The 16,434-nt window shown below is 37.3% G+C and overlaps 1 protein-coding gene across 4 annotated transcripts in view; it reads right to left on the reverse strand.

The window, feature by feature from the left end:
* rbm17 (RNA binding motif protein 17) overlaps nt 1-16,434 on the reverse strand; it is an 18,292-nt gene continuing 1,858 nt past the window's right edge. For 3 of the 4 annotated variants that reach the window (XM_086146920.1, XM_086146919.1, XM_086146921.1), the window contains exons 3-13: nt 15,340-15,456; nt 15,003-15,169; nt 14,738-14,850; nt 14,408-14,458; nt 13,392-13,533; nt 12,443-12,594; nt 9,624-9,674; nt 7,503-7,579; nt 6,085-6,183; nt 5,931-6,003; nt 1-277 (exon numbers count right to left, since the gene is read on the reverse strand). In XM_086146920.1, the coding sequence (XP_086003046.1) occupies nt 174-277; nt 5,931-6,003; nt 6,085-6,183; nt 7,503-7,579; nt 9,624-9,674; nt 12,443-12,594; nt 13,392-13,533; nt 14,408-14,458; nt 14,738-14,850; nt 15,003-15,169; nt 15,340-15,456 (1,146 nt within the window). In that variant the 3' untranslated portion in view covers nt 1-173. Of the gene's footprint in view, nt 278-1,836; nt 2,650-5,930; nt 6,004-6,084; nt 6,184-7,502; nt 7,580-9,623; nt 9,675-12,442; nt 12,595-13,391; nt 13,534-14,407; nt 14,459-14,737; nt 14,851-15,002; nt 15,170-15,339; nt 15,457-16,434 lie in introns of those variants that run through there. The other variant, XM_086146922.1, reaches the window with a different exon arrangement.

Raw genomic sequence — 16,434 nt, forward strand, 5'->3', positions numbered from 1 at the left:
TGATGTTTACACAATTTATTTTTTGATCATAAAAGGTTGATTTTTTTTTGTCATTTCCAGGAAAAAACAAAGAACCAATACAGATGTGCTCATTTGTTGCTTGGAAAGTATAAAAAAACATTTATATACATGTGGGGGATGACGTGTTTGACCATGTCTGGAGGTACTGCACTTCAGACTTGCTCACCTAGATCAAACACCCGAAACTTGTCTAGATTGTAGAAGCAGGCTTTGACAACCCGGCCGCCGAAATAACGTCCATTCAGATCCACAACAGCTGCAGAGGAGAGATGGATACAGTCAAGGATGACAAATTTTAACAAGGTTAGTGGCTAATTATCAGTGACTAATAATCTAATACAGGTATTTCATAATATGCACTGACATGCAAGATTATGTTTCCCTCATAACAACCTTCAACTGGTGCTGTAAATGGTGTTTATCAGGTACAAATCCAAAAGAGGGTTTACGGTAACTCAGTACAGCCAAATAGGGTGTTTATGGTTCAACAAACTATCCCTCTACGAATGTACAAGCGAACAATGAAGCTTAACGGCAGGACCTAAAAGAAGGAATCAAATAAAGGGCCATTTGAGTGTTTGACAATAGAAACATTGGCATTTGGGGTTTTAGAAGGGCTGAGTCATGGTTACATAATTGCTGTTGTTTGGATTTAATTTTTTTGTATTAGCATTTAATTAGCCCTAGTTTCTGGAAATAAACATAACTAGCCAATTATTCTCCCTGTAATTCCATCCAGTTTAACAGCTCTACTTGGTTAGTGTTCAAAATAAGCAATTTCACTTAGGTAAGTTATGTGATCTGTCATTTGACAACTGAAATATAAGTGTCTCGATATTGGGAAACTATTTTTCTTTGTACACTCGGTACCAAACTGCAATCACAAAAACTATTGAATGTGTTCAAAGTACTAATGCACTAGGTCCTTAGTGTTCTATTGATCAATTTGATGCATTACGCTGATATTTGAAAAATATTTAAATGCGATTCTAGAGATAATCGAAACACTCGATACTATGGTGGCCAGCAACTGCACCAGATGTCAAATTAAAATCAGCAAAGTATCAATTTACCTTCAAGACTGATACCTGTGTTTTGCATTTTATATGGGAACTGAAAACAGGTTGATATGTTAGCTCCAAAATTGGGATCTTAAACCAAAAAGGTATTAACACTATGAGAGGTTAAGGTGCAGGACACGTCTCAAAATTCCATTATTTGTATTAGACACCATGTTGTTGAGTTTCATTCTCAATTTCTACAGCATGTCTAGACAATACAGACAATTCTGTCAGTTTAGGGAGGCACATGTCAACAAGCAAACTAATCAGTTCCTTTTTAAAAACAATATTGTAGGACGATGTAATCAAAAAAATAGTACAGTGTTGGAAGTTCACTGAGCAGCTGTTGGCATGACTGCAGAATCTTGTTCACACAGTGGCTATTTATTTTCTTGTTCTTGGAAATCACGACATGATTTCGTAGAACAAAGCTGGCTCTATCTGTTCAAAACGGAGAAAATAACAGGAATACGGAGAAAATCTCAGTATAATCCTCCCAGTATTCTTGCACGATTCCCAATTCAGACTCAATGTACAGTGAAAGTCAGTGAAACCTTCCTTTGAAATTGGATACAGAGCATTTATCAAGTGTGTGGTTAACACACATACCGGTAGTTTGGCCGGGCGTGGCTACCTGTCAACTAACATCTGCTTTGCCTTGCATTCAAGTATAATATTAAGAAGATGTCAAACAATCATGATAATAGGTCAATGAACAGTAACTGCTGGTGCACACAACAGGAACAGGAATACTGAACAGGGGGTGAGACTGGATTTACCACAGTGATCCACCTAGGTGCCCACCATTATTTTTTTTTATGAATATTAAAGTCATTATTGTATCCAGTCAGGCTATCATGTATCTGTTCCCGCTACTATCATTAGGACGAGATCAGTTGTGCCTGTCATTCCCAACCCTTGTATCCCTGTCACACACTTCTATCTATGTCCTTTTCTTTCACTCTCTCTTTCTACCCCAAGCTGTAGAGAGAGGAGGCCGCTCAGATCTGTCCAAGTTTTCTGTCTGGTAAAAGGAAATTTTTCTTAACCATTGTCGTCAAGTATTTGCTCATGGGGTAATGTTGTGCTTCTGAAAATCCGTTGAGACTATGGTCCAGACCTGCTCTACATGTGAACTGTCATGAAACAACTCTGATGTGATTTAGCTGTATATAAATAAAAACTGACTTGAAAATTATGAGTTCACTAAAATGACTTATTGCTACCGATTGTGAGTATTAATGGTGGTACCCACAAATTAGTTGTGAGGACCAACGTTGACAGTTAGCTGCACTTGTGAAGGCAAAGCTATGCATTGGAATAAATGAGAAAATCTTTACAGAAAAGACTTTTAGTGACATTTATTTTCATTTTCCTTTTCATTAATTTACCATCATGTTTCCTGGTTTCAGGTTTAAATCGGAGAAGTTTCTATCCAGTTGGCGGAAGTTTAATTTCATTTGTAATCTTTTGTGATCAGTCTGGATGCCCACATCTCCTCCCCTCAAGAACTGCTTCTGTAACTAGTACTGTTCCAGTTGCCAATACAGAGGTCTGTCCTGTCAGCCTGTTGAATAGTGGGTAACAAAATATCATCATTTCATCCCTCATACTTATTTAGAATTTAACTTAAATTATGCCAGGATCAGTGTAATTATAATGTGAATAAAATTACTGGTGCAAAGCTAAAATTTTGGTGTGGATCACATGTTGGCCTTGACCTTTGATTTATCATTTGACCCTTTACTTCAAGTTGATGGTTGTACAAAAAACTCTGTCAAAATAGTCTTGAAACACTGTTGTCGTGAGTCTAAAGAGGATGTCACCAGTACAGAGACTTACAGTGGGTTAAGTTCTCCCACTTAAAAAGATGAGAAGCCTGTAATTTTTTATCATAGGTCCACTTAAACTATGAGACAGAATGAGGGGAAAAAAATCCAGAAAATCTGATTTTTAAAGAATTTATTTGCAAATTATGGTGGAAAATGAGTATTTGGTCAATAGCTAAATTTAATCTCATTACTTTCTTATATACCCTTTGTTGGCAATGGCAAATGTTTTCTGTAAGTCTTCAGAAGGTTTTCACACAGCTTATTTTGGTCCATTCCTCCATGCAGATCTCCTCTAGAGCAGTGATGTTTTGGGGCAACACGGATTTTCAATTCCCTCCAAAGATTTTCTGTGGGGTTGAGATCTAGAGACTGACTAGGCCACCCCAGGACCTTGAAATGCTTCTTACAAAGCCACTCCTTTGTTGTCTGGGCGGCGTGTTTGGGATCATTGTCATGCTGACAGACCCAGCTACAATTCATCTTCACTGCCCTTGCTGATGGAAGGAGGTTTTCACTTGAAATCTCATGATACATGGCCCCGTTCATTTTTTCCTTTGCACGGATCAGTCGTCCTGGTCCCCTTGCAGAACAACAGCTCTAAAGCATGATGTTTTCTCCGCCATGCTTCCCAGTAGGTATGGTGTTACTTCGGGTGCAACACAGCACTTTCTCTTCTCAACACGACAAGTGGAGTTTATACCAAAAAGTTCAATTTGGTTTCATCTGACCACATTCACCAAATCCTCTTCTGGATCATCCAAATGCTCTCTAGCGAACTTCAGACGGGCCTGGACATACACTGGCTTAAGCAGGGGGACACATCTGGCACAGCAGGATTTGACTCCCAGGTGGTGTAGTGCGTTATTGATGGTAGCCTTTGTTACTTTGGTCCCAGCTCTCTGCAGGTCATTCACTAGGTCCCCCCGTGTGGTTCTGGGATTTTTGCACACTGTTCTTGTGATCATTTTGACCCCACAGGTTGAGATCTTGCGTGGAGCCCCAGATCGAGGGATATTATCAGGGGTCTTGTAAGTCTTCCATTTTCTAATAATTGCTTACATAGTTGATTTCCTCACACTGAGTTGTTTATTGCAGATTCAGTTGTCACAGCCTTGTGCAGGTTTGCGGTTTTGTTTCTGGTGTCCTTTGATAGCTCTTTGGTCTTGGCCATAGTGGAGTTTGGAGTGGGACTGTTTGAGGTTGGGGACAGGTGTCTTTTATTCTGATAACCAGTTCAAACAGGTGCCATTAGTACAGATAACATATGAATGACTAAGGCACCTCTTACAGATGAAGTTACAGGTCTGTGAGAGCCAGAAATCTTGCTTGTGTGTAGGTGACCAAATACTTATTTTCCATCATAATTTGCAAAAAAAAATCTTTAAAAATCAGATAATTTTCCCCATTCTGTCTTTCATAATTGAAGTGTACCTATGATGAAAATTACAGCCCTCTATCATCTTTTTAAGTGGGAAAACTTGCACAATTGGTCACTGACTAAAAACTTTTTTGTCCAAATGTCCTAGAGTCCTGGAAATGTAGGTTCAACAAATAACGGATATTTGGGGATGATTAACAATAAATATTTAGTAGGGGAAGAAAAAATATCCAGTGAAATCACCTGACAAAATATATATCTCATCAAGTACTCATCATGAAAAAATTATCATGCAACAAAGGAACATATATTCATATATAGGCTTGTGAGCAGCAAAGATATGTTCGCAAGACTGGGTGAATTTTAAAGTGATACAATAAAAGTCTGACAGAAATCATCAGAATGTCATTCAGATATTACTGTTTGTTTTCAAATTGTAACAATGAGTAATTGCATTTAAAAAAAGGAGCTGAGTTCAAACCTTTAAGTTGTTTGCCCTACCTCATGACAAGGCACTGAAGTCAGAGTTAAATTTCAAACTGTAACTGTGCGGACATGACCTATGACCTCTAAGAGAGGAACAATAGATATTTGCTGAGAATGAAAAAAAAAAGTCTCATTCACATCTTCCGAGTCCAAGCTTTCAGTGAGACACTTGGACATGATTTCGCAGTATTATTGGAGCATCAAGCCTGCTTCCTCCGAACTATGATGTAAACGCAGTCCTGCCGCAGGGAGACGGTGGGCCACATATGATGTAACACTACAGGGACCTGAGTCTCACCTTGTTTCTGATTTGGGCCAACCCATTTAGAATGGACATACTTTCACCCACATTAATAGGGCAGTTATACAATAGACAAAAGTGATGCAATTACGCAAACTTCATCTTCCTGCAAGAATACGGACTGCTTAAATATGCACTCTACATTGTGACCTGGTAAGATTTTTTTTTATACTTTATTAATCCCTCATGGGGAAATTTGTTCTCTGCAATTAACCCATCATGGATGAACCATGAGCTGTAGGCTCGGAGGTCACGGAGGTCAAAATCACAGGCAGCTAAACTGTGCTAAAGTCGACAAATGGACATTTTCTCTGAGCTTCCAAGAGAACTGCTGAGATGTAGTCTGTTTCGATGCAACACAACCATAGGATTGTTAGAGATGGGCTGACATGACAGAAATGAAACTAACACTTCCTCTGATCTGATGATTGAATCGAAGTTCTTTCTGATTCTGTTGCATTCCCCATTTATTAATTTGGGAACGTCTGTTCTTTTTGGTAAATGCTAATGAAAACTTTACATTTCATGTCCCATTTGTAGGCTGGAGACACAGTTGTGCTTTCCTCTCCCCCTCACTGATTTCAAACTGTCTCCAAATATCAAAAGAAAAAATCCAAGATGATATGAATAAAGCCCAGAAAAATGCAAGTTACTTCCCTCTCTGAACACCCTGGAAGTACGAGTTTCTCGACACAAAAATATCGGGCCATTAGGTTGGATAATACTTTTCTCTTTAGGTGTCAAATAATAGCTTTTGGGAAAATCTAAGTGTTTGTAATAAATGTGTTGCTGTTTATTTATAAAATGAATTGATGCAATCATTCAGAGTTAAGATGTGATTAAGTACAAACCTTTGATGGCTGACTCCACCCTTTCAAACTCCAGAAAGATCCTAACAGCTTCATCATCTGGCACCTCTGCAATCTGAAGAGAAGAAATGTGTTGGTCTGGGTTGATCAAGAAATTTGCAGGGCCTCGTGAATCCTTCCTATTCATGTTACTCACCTCAAAAATTACACATTTAACTACTTTGCCGTATTTCTCACACTCTTCTTTCGTCTCACCCTCCAGGTCTTCATCCACCTCTCCACGACCCACCATGTTCTACATGGAAAACAACTTTAGAATTCAATGAAAATGCGCTACAATGTCAAAGAAAGTGACGAAATTAGCAGACCTGACCTAGTTTCTTAACTCCAGTAATAAATGCTCGTTTAGACAGGTAAAGCCACTCATGACTCCTCTCCTATATTTTAAAGGCCTGTGTCAGCAAAGCAGCTCGTTTAGCTGGATAAGAAGATGAAATGCCTCGCAGGGCTGAAAAGGAAATTACCAAAATGACAGACTGTTTATAGAAGTCACTTTTCTACATTAGTATCCGCCCTCCAGATTTAAAGCATATTTTCAACTTTTACATAAACATGAAAAGGAAAAGACTAAAAGGATTGAGTGGATATGCTTAAAGTACAAGATAGCCTTAAAAATTACGTACAATAGTTGCCAGATCCGTTAAAGTTAATTGCAGTGCATTGCAGTGGAAAGAGATACAGTGATTAAATGATGACTAGTGGAGACATTTTCACTTCTTCATCAGAGATGGAAAGCAGAAGTGGACAAAAACATGAGATGTGTGTGGAAAAATAACTGAAACCTTCCATGAGATATTCCAAAATCAATGCTACTGACAACTTCTTCTTCTCCTCCTCCTTTTGGCTTTTCCCTTCAGGGGCCACCACACCCAATCAACCCTCTCCATCTAACCCTATTCTCTGTATCCTCCTCTCTCAAACCAACTACCTTCAGATCCTCTCTCATTACGTCCATAAATCTTCTCTTTGGTCTTCCTTAAGACCTCCTGCCTGGCAGCTACAATTCCAGCATCCCTTTACCAATATAATCACTATCCTTCCTCTGTACATGACTAAACCATCTCAGACTGGCAGACTGGCTTCTCTGACCTGCTCTCGAAAGCATCTAACATGTGCTGTTCCTCTGATAGACTCATTCCTGATCCCGTCCATCCTCGTCACTCCAAAAGAGAACCTTTAGCTAATGACAACAGTTTGCCTTATTAACAAGTATTGGAATAGCCAGGACTTCCCTTTTATGCTTTTTGTTACCTCCTGGATATTTTCCTAATTGATGGAAAGATGATAAACATTTTTTACCATGTGCTAACATCACAGTTTGCCTGCCACACAGCAAGGGGGAGGTATGTTTGAGATGTTATATGTTATAGACATCAACTCAACATCATGTTGTTGAACTCAAGTTCAGTGTCCAGCTGATGAGCACATCAAATTAAAAAGAACCCCAAACAATTTTTTGTGTAACTGGTCTGTTGATTAACGTGATCATTGAATAAGTTTAGCTGAAAAATAATGTTTTAACTAATATATGCCCTACAACAGCAGCAGACATACCCTGAGCAGGACCACTTTAGTTGGGTTTTTGAGGATCTCCGTGAGTGGGTTTGCCTCGGACTTCTTCAAAGGGTCCACTGGTTTGATGGGAATAGAAACAAAGGTCAGGTTTTTCTTTCTCTAGATCAATATTCACCTGCTGTGTGATGAAAAAACAGGGGGTGGTGCAGAAGGTTATATCGCATTGTATCGTTGAGGACAAGAGTGTCAAACTGAATATGAACAATAAATCAAATAAATGTAATCAATCTTTTGTCTAAAAGCAGTGGGGAAAAACACTATCCTAAGGTTGGTGAGTTCATGTGATATCTACTTTTAGGGGGTATTATTCCCATATCTAACAGCAGTGCTTTTATTGTGATAAACTACTCAGAATCTTCTATTCATTTTCTAAAAGTAAGCAGCAGCATGATAAATGATTTGCTCACAAGAACACACCATTTTAAGCCTCAACTTTGGATCCGGTTGAAACCAGACAGATGAACTTGCAAATTTTTAAATGTGGATGAGAGCCTGGAGAAAGGTGTAAGCCTAATGGAAGGTAAAAAATGCTAAGTAACATTCAAAGGTCAGACCGAATAATTATTTTAATAAAGGTGTGATAAATCTACTCATGATGTTCACGGGAAATAAGTGAGCTTATCAATTCAAAGTTAATACACAAGCATATATTGTGCCCTTTATTGAATGGAATCCCTTCTGAGTACTGTGATGCTGAGTTCTTCCAATACCTCCAAGGCCAATTACAGTCTTCTTGATGCAGTCCCTCTCTCTGATAAATACTGTTTACTTGAACTGAGCTCAGTCCCATGACAGCAATTCACAAGTGTGACAGTGAGATGGGAACCAGAAGCCTATGAACCAAGCATAGCGCCCCTAGAGCAAAGTAGGTTGCACTAATGTAAGAATATTATAATATTGAGACGTTTACTCTTTATGTAGTCTCTGACAAGATGATGCTTTACTCTGGCTGAATTGGATATAGTATGTTTTCTTCTACTAGATTCATTATAATTATGAACTAACCATACTTTTGCTAGAAAAGTGTTGTTTTTTGCAAACACTGGCATGAAATCCCCTTGAAAATATTAACTCAAGTCCAAGGGCTGTAGAAATAAGCATCCATGAAATCTAACTGCCACAAGGGTATACACGTAATACCAAAATTACTTATTCATTATCTATACCGCTTATCCTGCACTGAGGAATCCAGGGGTGCTGGAGCCTATCACCTAGCCTATCATCACCTAGCCATCATTTGGTGAGAGGCAAGGTTCAGTCTATCACAGGACCACATATAGAGGCTAACAAACCTTTACTTTGTGATTTACACGTCTGTGCAATTTAAGGTTGCCAATGAACCTCCTGAGTGATTTTGGACTGGGGGAGGAAATCGGAAACCGGAAACCCACACAGACACTTAAAATTCTACACAGCAGGCCCCATGTCGAAATGGATCCAGGGAACTTCTAATTGTGAGGCAGGAGGACTAAGGACTGCGAGACCGTGCTAAGAGATGATCAAGTGCTGAGAGATGATAAATACTTATCTCATTTCTCATGATATGCATTTATGCATAACTATGAGAAGACACCAAGTGACTTACTAAGAATTTGCCATGTATTGATAATGCTTGCTGCAGATTAAAAGGAATCGAATTTGGCTGCTGCATATGTGGAATCTAATCTTTGAAGTATAAACATAATTTGTGGAATTCGTTCATTTATAGATTTGTGTGAGACTGACAAAAAGTTATACTGAATAAGAAAAAACAAACATTCCATGGCTGCAGACAAGTCAGAAAAAAGAATGGCAGAGGGAAAGTCAGTTTAGCCTGACAACAAACACTAAGTTATAAAAAGACTACATTCAAAAATGTCAGTTTAAAGTCTGAGATTAAATTTGAGCAAAGTAAAAGAGCAATTTAAGGGAAATGCAGTTGTGAAGTTTTATTTTGCAGTTGTACTTCACTTGACAGGCATCAAGAGACTTGAAGGGCTTCATGCATTGCTCTTCATAGAAGGATATATAAAAGTAACAATACTAAAAATGTAGTTAGATGGAAAAACAAGGTCAGCAAGAATGACAGCATTTTGTTGCGTGAGAGAATGGATTCCTAACCTGCAGTGCCCACGCCTGAAGTCTCAGCAACTCCTGACTGACTGGAGCCTGCTGCTCAAATACACACACAAGAACAACAAATAGTGCATAGACATACACATACTGAAACATCTGACTGTCGTTAAAATGACATAATTTCACAGGGGGAGGGCAAAAATACACACAACCTAACAAATTAAATGTAATGGATTTGTCATATCTTTGACTGAGGTCGTAAAAAATGAATCTTTGGTATGGACCAAACATCTAACATGTAGCAGCATGATATGCAATGAATTTTACTAAAAAAAAAAAAAAAAAAAAAAAAAAAAATGCTCTGCGGCAGTTGGAAGGCAGTCACACCTAGTTCAACTTAAATGATTAGAGGTTCCAAGGAATTGACTTGAAGCCCACAAGCAAATTTTGCCTTTGACATTACTCTGGCCAAGTGAGACATAGATATGATGAATCAAGTTTTTCCAGGTCTCAATCATTTCACAACTTGGTAAGGGAATATGCCTTCTTTGAATGTGTAGCTGTATGGGCAGGCAACGCAACATCACTGAAATATTATGACAGGAGCTAAACTGTCTAAACATTTTTTTTGATTATTCATTTTATTTTTATTATATATTTATTCTATTTAAGCACAAGTTGCTCAGGTTGAGGTATGGGTTATCACACAGTCTTTCACATCTCTTCATCCCAAAGCTGCATTCCATGAAGGAATACGACAAGCACATTTTAACAGTACGGAGGCATATGCGTAAATATTATTACTTAGTAGGTTCTGGATATCATCAGTCCAATTTTACGCAATGGTTTCAATACAATGTCAGTTACTTGCCAAGCTCTACATGTATGTATGTTACATTGCCACCAGCACCATTAAGTTACCAGGAGTTTCAATGTCAACTTAACAAATTAAATCTCCAAATAACTAAGACAGAAAAGTAAACTGAGTAAAGAGTAAAATTTCTCAAACAAAGTGACTCTGGTAATGAAAATAGATATGCAGTTGGAATTACATGCTTTCACTTCGAATCTGGATTCCTGAGGGATGGTGAGCTTTATGGACTTTGTCATCCAGGTGTGTCTACTCTGTTTTCCCTTAATTATAAGTTATAATTTGCATTATTTAAGCTGCTGCTTTTTTTGACTTGCTGTGATTACTATTAGTTTTTACATTTTTGCTGTTAAATCACCTGGTTTGACTGTTACTGCATCTCTTATTTGGTAAAAATGTCAACTTAACTAAAAGGCAGTCAGGCGGATCAGCCATAAATGAAACTTACCATACAATTGTAGTTCTTTGGAAAAAAGACAGTTTAAGGTATTGTCCGTCTTGAAAGACAGACAATACACTCTGTGACATAATTATGACATGAGACTTGGGTTTAGACAATTAAGCAGGGGTAGTTGAGAATTGGGAATTTTTCAGTATTCAGTTATTTCATATAAACATGAGGATTCATAAGGAAAGCCCTTTGGAACTGAATGTCAGCTATCAACTGCTGTGTAACAAAGTAAGATTTTGTAATAACAGCAGCAGAGTAAGCAAAAACATGGATTAAGAGACTCAAACTGAGACTGAAAACAGACAAAAAGCCTTTTCAATTCAGAGCAGGAGAAAATGGCAATAAACGCAACTTAAATTCTTGAAGGACCTTGGAAATCATCACGTAATCAACAGTTTTATTTCACATGATTTAGATATTGGTGAAAAAAAAAAAAGTTGATTATATAAGAGTATCGTTGTAAACTCATGTTGCATCTATAGGACGTTTCACCTCGCATCTGAAAAGAAGTTGTTTTAGGACTAAATAAGCCTCTCGGATGAGAAGTGAAATGTCTTCAAAAAAATGAACAGGTCTAGTCACTGCAACAAGATTTTACAACGAAAACCATAACCTGGATGACTCAGACCTTTGACATGAAATATTAAAATTATTTGTTGCGCAAATCAATTTTTCCATCACTCAGGATGTAGAAAATGAACATGTGACCACAAAATGTGTTTCCATTGTGTGTTCCACAGAAAAGTAACGTGAAGTGTAAAATATGAGGCTGTCACTGGTTTTGATTCTTAATAAAAAAGACTGACTGGGACTGATTCAATTGAACATTATTATTATCAAGCATTACTGTGTGCTTGTTTATGATGCTGCGAGATGCACCCGTTGAGAAGTTAAATTGTTCAACCCCCGATATACTAACATCACTCAGTCTATAAACTCAAAATAACTCTCCCTTATCTGCATTTAAAATTGTAGAAGACTTTGAATTTTCACAAGTTACCAATTCAAAGTCAGCTCTCAACCATTTTTGCAACAAAAACCTGATATTGTCTATGTACAATGTACAGAATTGAAACTAGAAACTTTATTTTGAAAAACCTACTTATTACCAAACCTGAAAAGTAGTGGATTTCCTCTGGACATTAACCTTATTATTTCAAACACTTGAGCTCAGGAGAGAGGTGTCTTACATAAGTACACATTGCTGCTTTCCAATGAGCATAACTGTGTATGCAAGTGTGAGGACTTGAGACAACTTTTGTTTTTTAAGAACCACATTTTAATGCAAAGGAAATAAAAACACCTGAATTCTAAGTTGGCTCACCCCTGCCTTAATTAGGTGTTTTGGCTTTAAACCCCTTGGGTTTTGGTGACTGAAAGAAAAGCACCATTGTTTTTGATGCTTATCTTATGCAAAGTTTTCTTACGAAGGAAAAGTTAAATAACATTAAAAAAACAGGTAAATTGGTCAAAAAGAGAGGATTAAGAAAAATAAAATGCAACATCCTGGTAGCAGGATTAAAGTTTAGGAGTGGTGCTTACGTTTTTCTGCGGCGTCACCGATGATGATCTTTCCACCTCTCTTACTAGTCTTTTCCACAGACAGTGCCGTGCTCAGGCCTTGCTCGTGCTTCCCCAGGCCCTGACCCTCTTTGAAGCCATACTTCTGCATGATTTTATGGGCCACTGTGCCTCTATAGTAAATAGGCAAAGATTAAAAAAGCACAATCTTACTTTGAATGCATGATCTACTTTTACAAACAAATGATTACTGTCTGAACTGTTACAATAAAGCCATAATTTCTTTGTTTTGTTAAATACATTAACTTTGTAGTTAATGTATTTAACAAAACAAAGAAATTATTGCGTATGTTTAAACAAATCACAAGAGTTGAATTACTCAGCGCTTCGGTAATAATCAAAACAACATTGAAAAGTTAGTCATCAAATATGTATATCAATAATACAGAAAAAAAAATTACATCTGATTTAAATTAAATGAAAAATGGTAGTTCAAGTCAGACCATGTCAAAAAGAATTGTTGAATAATGATCTTTTATACAGGAGAAAAATATTTTTGTGGAGACTGTCATTTTTTTTTTCTTTTTGATACAGTCTTGCATTTCATTTTTTTGATTGTAGTTGTTATTTTTAATGTTCTTAATTTTTAACTACTCTGGAATGTTAGTTACTTTGTTTTTTTTGTACTAATTTCTGAGTTAATCATTATTGTGACTTTGACTCCCTTAAAGAAGTCTCCATGGTAAAAAATAAATAAATAATAGTAATTTCGAACTAAATCTTGTGTATTTTTAGATTAAGTTTTCAACGTTGTGGTCAATATGATCAAGGAGGATGAAAGGGGTCTGTGAAGTTGGAGTAATCCCTCTCACTCTCAAAGGTCATCTCTGTGTGTGTGTGTGTGTGTGTGTGTGTGTGTGTGTGTGTGTGTGTGTGTGTGTGTGTGTGTGTGTGTGAACACCAAACCTACCCCATATTGGCCAGGAAAGAGCTGGTTGGTCCAGGTGGTGAACGCGGCCGATCAGGGTCATCAAACATCGGCGGGGGAATTGCAGCCTTGGAGCCTCTGGCAGGTCGTCCTTCCTCCTCGTATGGGTATGAGGATGAAGAGCCTGTGATGGAAAAACACCACCACAAAAATTAAAAGTAGTAAATATTTCCAAATATTAATTAAAATATTTTGTTGTCCTCTTCATTTCTCCTGTTATTTTAGGTTCAGTATAAATTTTATCTTATGCTGCAATTTTTTATACCAAGCTTCATATTTTGCTGTAAATCCATATCGGCTATTTCATAGATAATAAACAAAATGAAAATGTTTCAAGTCAGACAGCTTTTGGCTTGCTCATGATCTAAACTTCAAATGATAATGCTGCCCCCTGTTGGGCAGGGTTGGTTTTAGCTCATTTACCATATTATCAGTTATAGGAAATATCATTTAGATATCTTTCTCTGCAGTCCAAAATAATGTGTGTATAAGTTTAAAAATACAAAATATAAATAGGTCAAAATAGGTCAAAAACTTCAGGATTCCAAATCCAAACAGCTCATTAACTTATTTACCATTCATTTTATTACAGGCTAATTTAAGCATAATTTATTCTGGAATGGGTCTCACTTGGGGCCGTGTATATCCATTATTTTAATTTCATCAATTTCATTCCATACTTGGTCAATAATATAACAGACAATTTTGAAAAATGTCTATCAGTGTCTTAAGGATCAGCTAGAAATCCTCATTTGTGCAGGATCTAGAGATTTTAACATGACTTTCCAAAAAATAGAAAGAAACCAAAAACGATTCACATTTGATGGGCTGGGATTAGAGAAACTGGACATAGGTTTCCTACAAACATGAGTCAAGTCAACTACTTAAAACTTAAAATATTTGGTGTTTAATCTAGAAGTTGAAAATAAATTGATTGATAGTGGGAACAGTAATAAAATTCAGAAGATTTAAAAGGTCATCAAAATCCAATCACTCACCATCCCGGTCTACAAGAGATGAGGGAGGGGCAATGGCAGCCCCACCCATACCTGAGAAAAAGGTAAGCAGAGTAAAAGACAACCATCAAAATGAGTTGTGAAGTAATTATCTTAAAATTGATCAGACTGGAATTAGAAAAGTGATTATGAAAAAACCTTTAATATTACAGTTACTTTTTCAGACACTTCTGTGAAATTCTGTGACCCAGTGAATGAATTTCTGATTTAGGGCCAACATGTGCTCACAGTAGCCTTGACTTTAGAAAAACAAATTAATAATTTTGATGACTAACTAATTTTATAACTACATTTTTTTTTCTCAAAACTTACTTCGTTTCCTACGCTCTTTCTCGTAATCCTCCTCCTCATCTGACTCGCCCTCTGCTGCTGGAAATCTGGAAAAACCACTTGGAGCTCCTCCATCATGTCGGTCTTTCCTTTTCCTGAAAACACACATGTAATAAGTGTCATTCTTTACTCCAAAATTCAGTATGTTACTTACTTTCAAGTGAATAAGTCGTTTTTTTTCTACTTCTTATATCCATGTCATTTTATGCCTCCTTGTTTATATTCGGTGTGTGGATAATAAGTGTACTTTTCTCTCTCCTCGATCTCCTTCTGCCGCTCCTGCTCCCTCTGTCGCTGACGTTCCTCTCTGTGTCGTTTCACCACCTTCTCATAATCATTTGGGAACATGGGGTCGTACTCATCGGCAAGAGGGATGAGGACATCTCCAGATGAAAAACCACTGGGGACAGTGTCCTGAAGGATTGATAAACAGAGGAGAAAGAAATTGACATCAGACTGAGATGTCGGTCAGGTGTCACAAGACACACATTTGCCACATAACAAAACAATTGCATTAGGAACAGTTGCAGACATTTTCACACTCAATTATCATTGAAGGTCCAGTTTTAGTGATTAAGACCAACCTTGAGTCCGACAGCAGCATGTGGAGGTGTATCTATGATTTGTCTCTCCTCACTGGAGCCTCCTCTTTTCAAATCAATGACTGGAGCCAAGACAGTGGTCTGCTTCATCCGCTGGGTCTACACAAACACACACAAAGGTTTCCATTTCTTAATCATATGACCTTGTGAAAACCTATGCCAAGACAAATTACTGCATTTAAGACACATTGAATTTTCTGTTACATTAACTTGCATGAATGCATTCTCAATTAAAAGAAGGAGGGGCATTTTACGCTGTGACAACAACATATTTTTTGTTGACAGGGAGACAGTTTATATGTAGGAGTATAGTCATCATCACAACATAAATCACAATATTTTAACTAGTTCTCTACTCTAGATAATAAACTTACCATATATTTGCAAACACAGTGATACCTCAATTTAACAATTGATTACTGCCTAAACAAATCAGTTAATGATCCAAATGCCATCAGACTCCTAAACAGCTGACAGTACTCTATTTCTGCACTTCATATGCAGTACTGCTGTAACTACTGCCATTTAAACTGCACTCATCCTTGCACCTGCACTTTGTGAGTTGCACAGCTGCACTGAATCATTTACTTGCATTGCCATCACTGTTCATATTTATATAATGTTTACACCACCTATTTATTGTCAATACATATCCAAATGCACTGCGGACAGCAAAGTAAGAATTTCATTGTCCAAGGAAACATGTTTCCACACTGTACATATGACAATATACACTTTGAATCATTGAATCCTGAAAATTTCTGGACATTAATGTCATTGAACAAACTTTTGATAGACAGCCAAACTAACTGCAAACATCCAAGGAACTGCTAGCTGAGCTAAACATTTGCGCATAGGTCACGCTGCACCATCTGTTGGTCATTGGTTCAAAGAGCTTTGTTTTTTGATTTTTTTGTGTGTTTTTCTCCCAATCTTTCAGTTACGAACATTGGTGAGAACTCCCTCGAAAAGAAGTTCTTACCCTCAAAAGAATCTTTCCTGACTCAATTAAGATGATTTTTATGGTGCCAAACAAAGATAGTGGTAAAACATGAACATGATATATGGTATTGGTAT

The sequence above is a fragment of the Fistularia commersonii genome, chromosome 5, assembly GCF_037954325.1.
Source record: "Fistularia commersonii isolate RoL2024-O1a breed Wild chromosome 5, RoL_Fcom_v1.0, whole genome shotgun sequence".
NCBI classification, from domain to species: domain Eukaryota; kingdom Metazoa; phylum Chordata; class Actinopteri; order Syngnathiformes; family Fistulariidae; genus Fistularia; species Fistularia commersonii.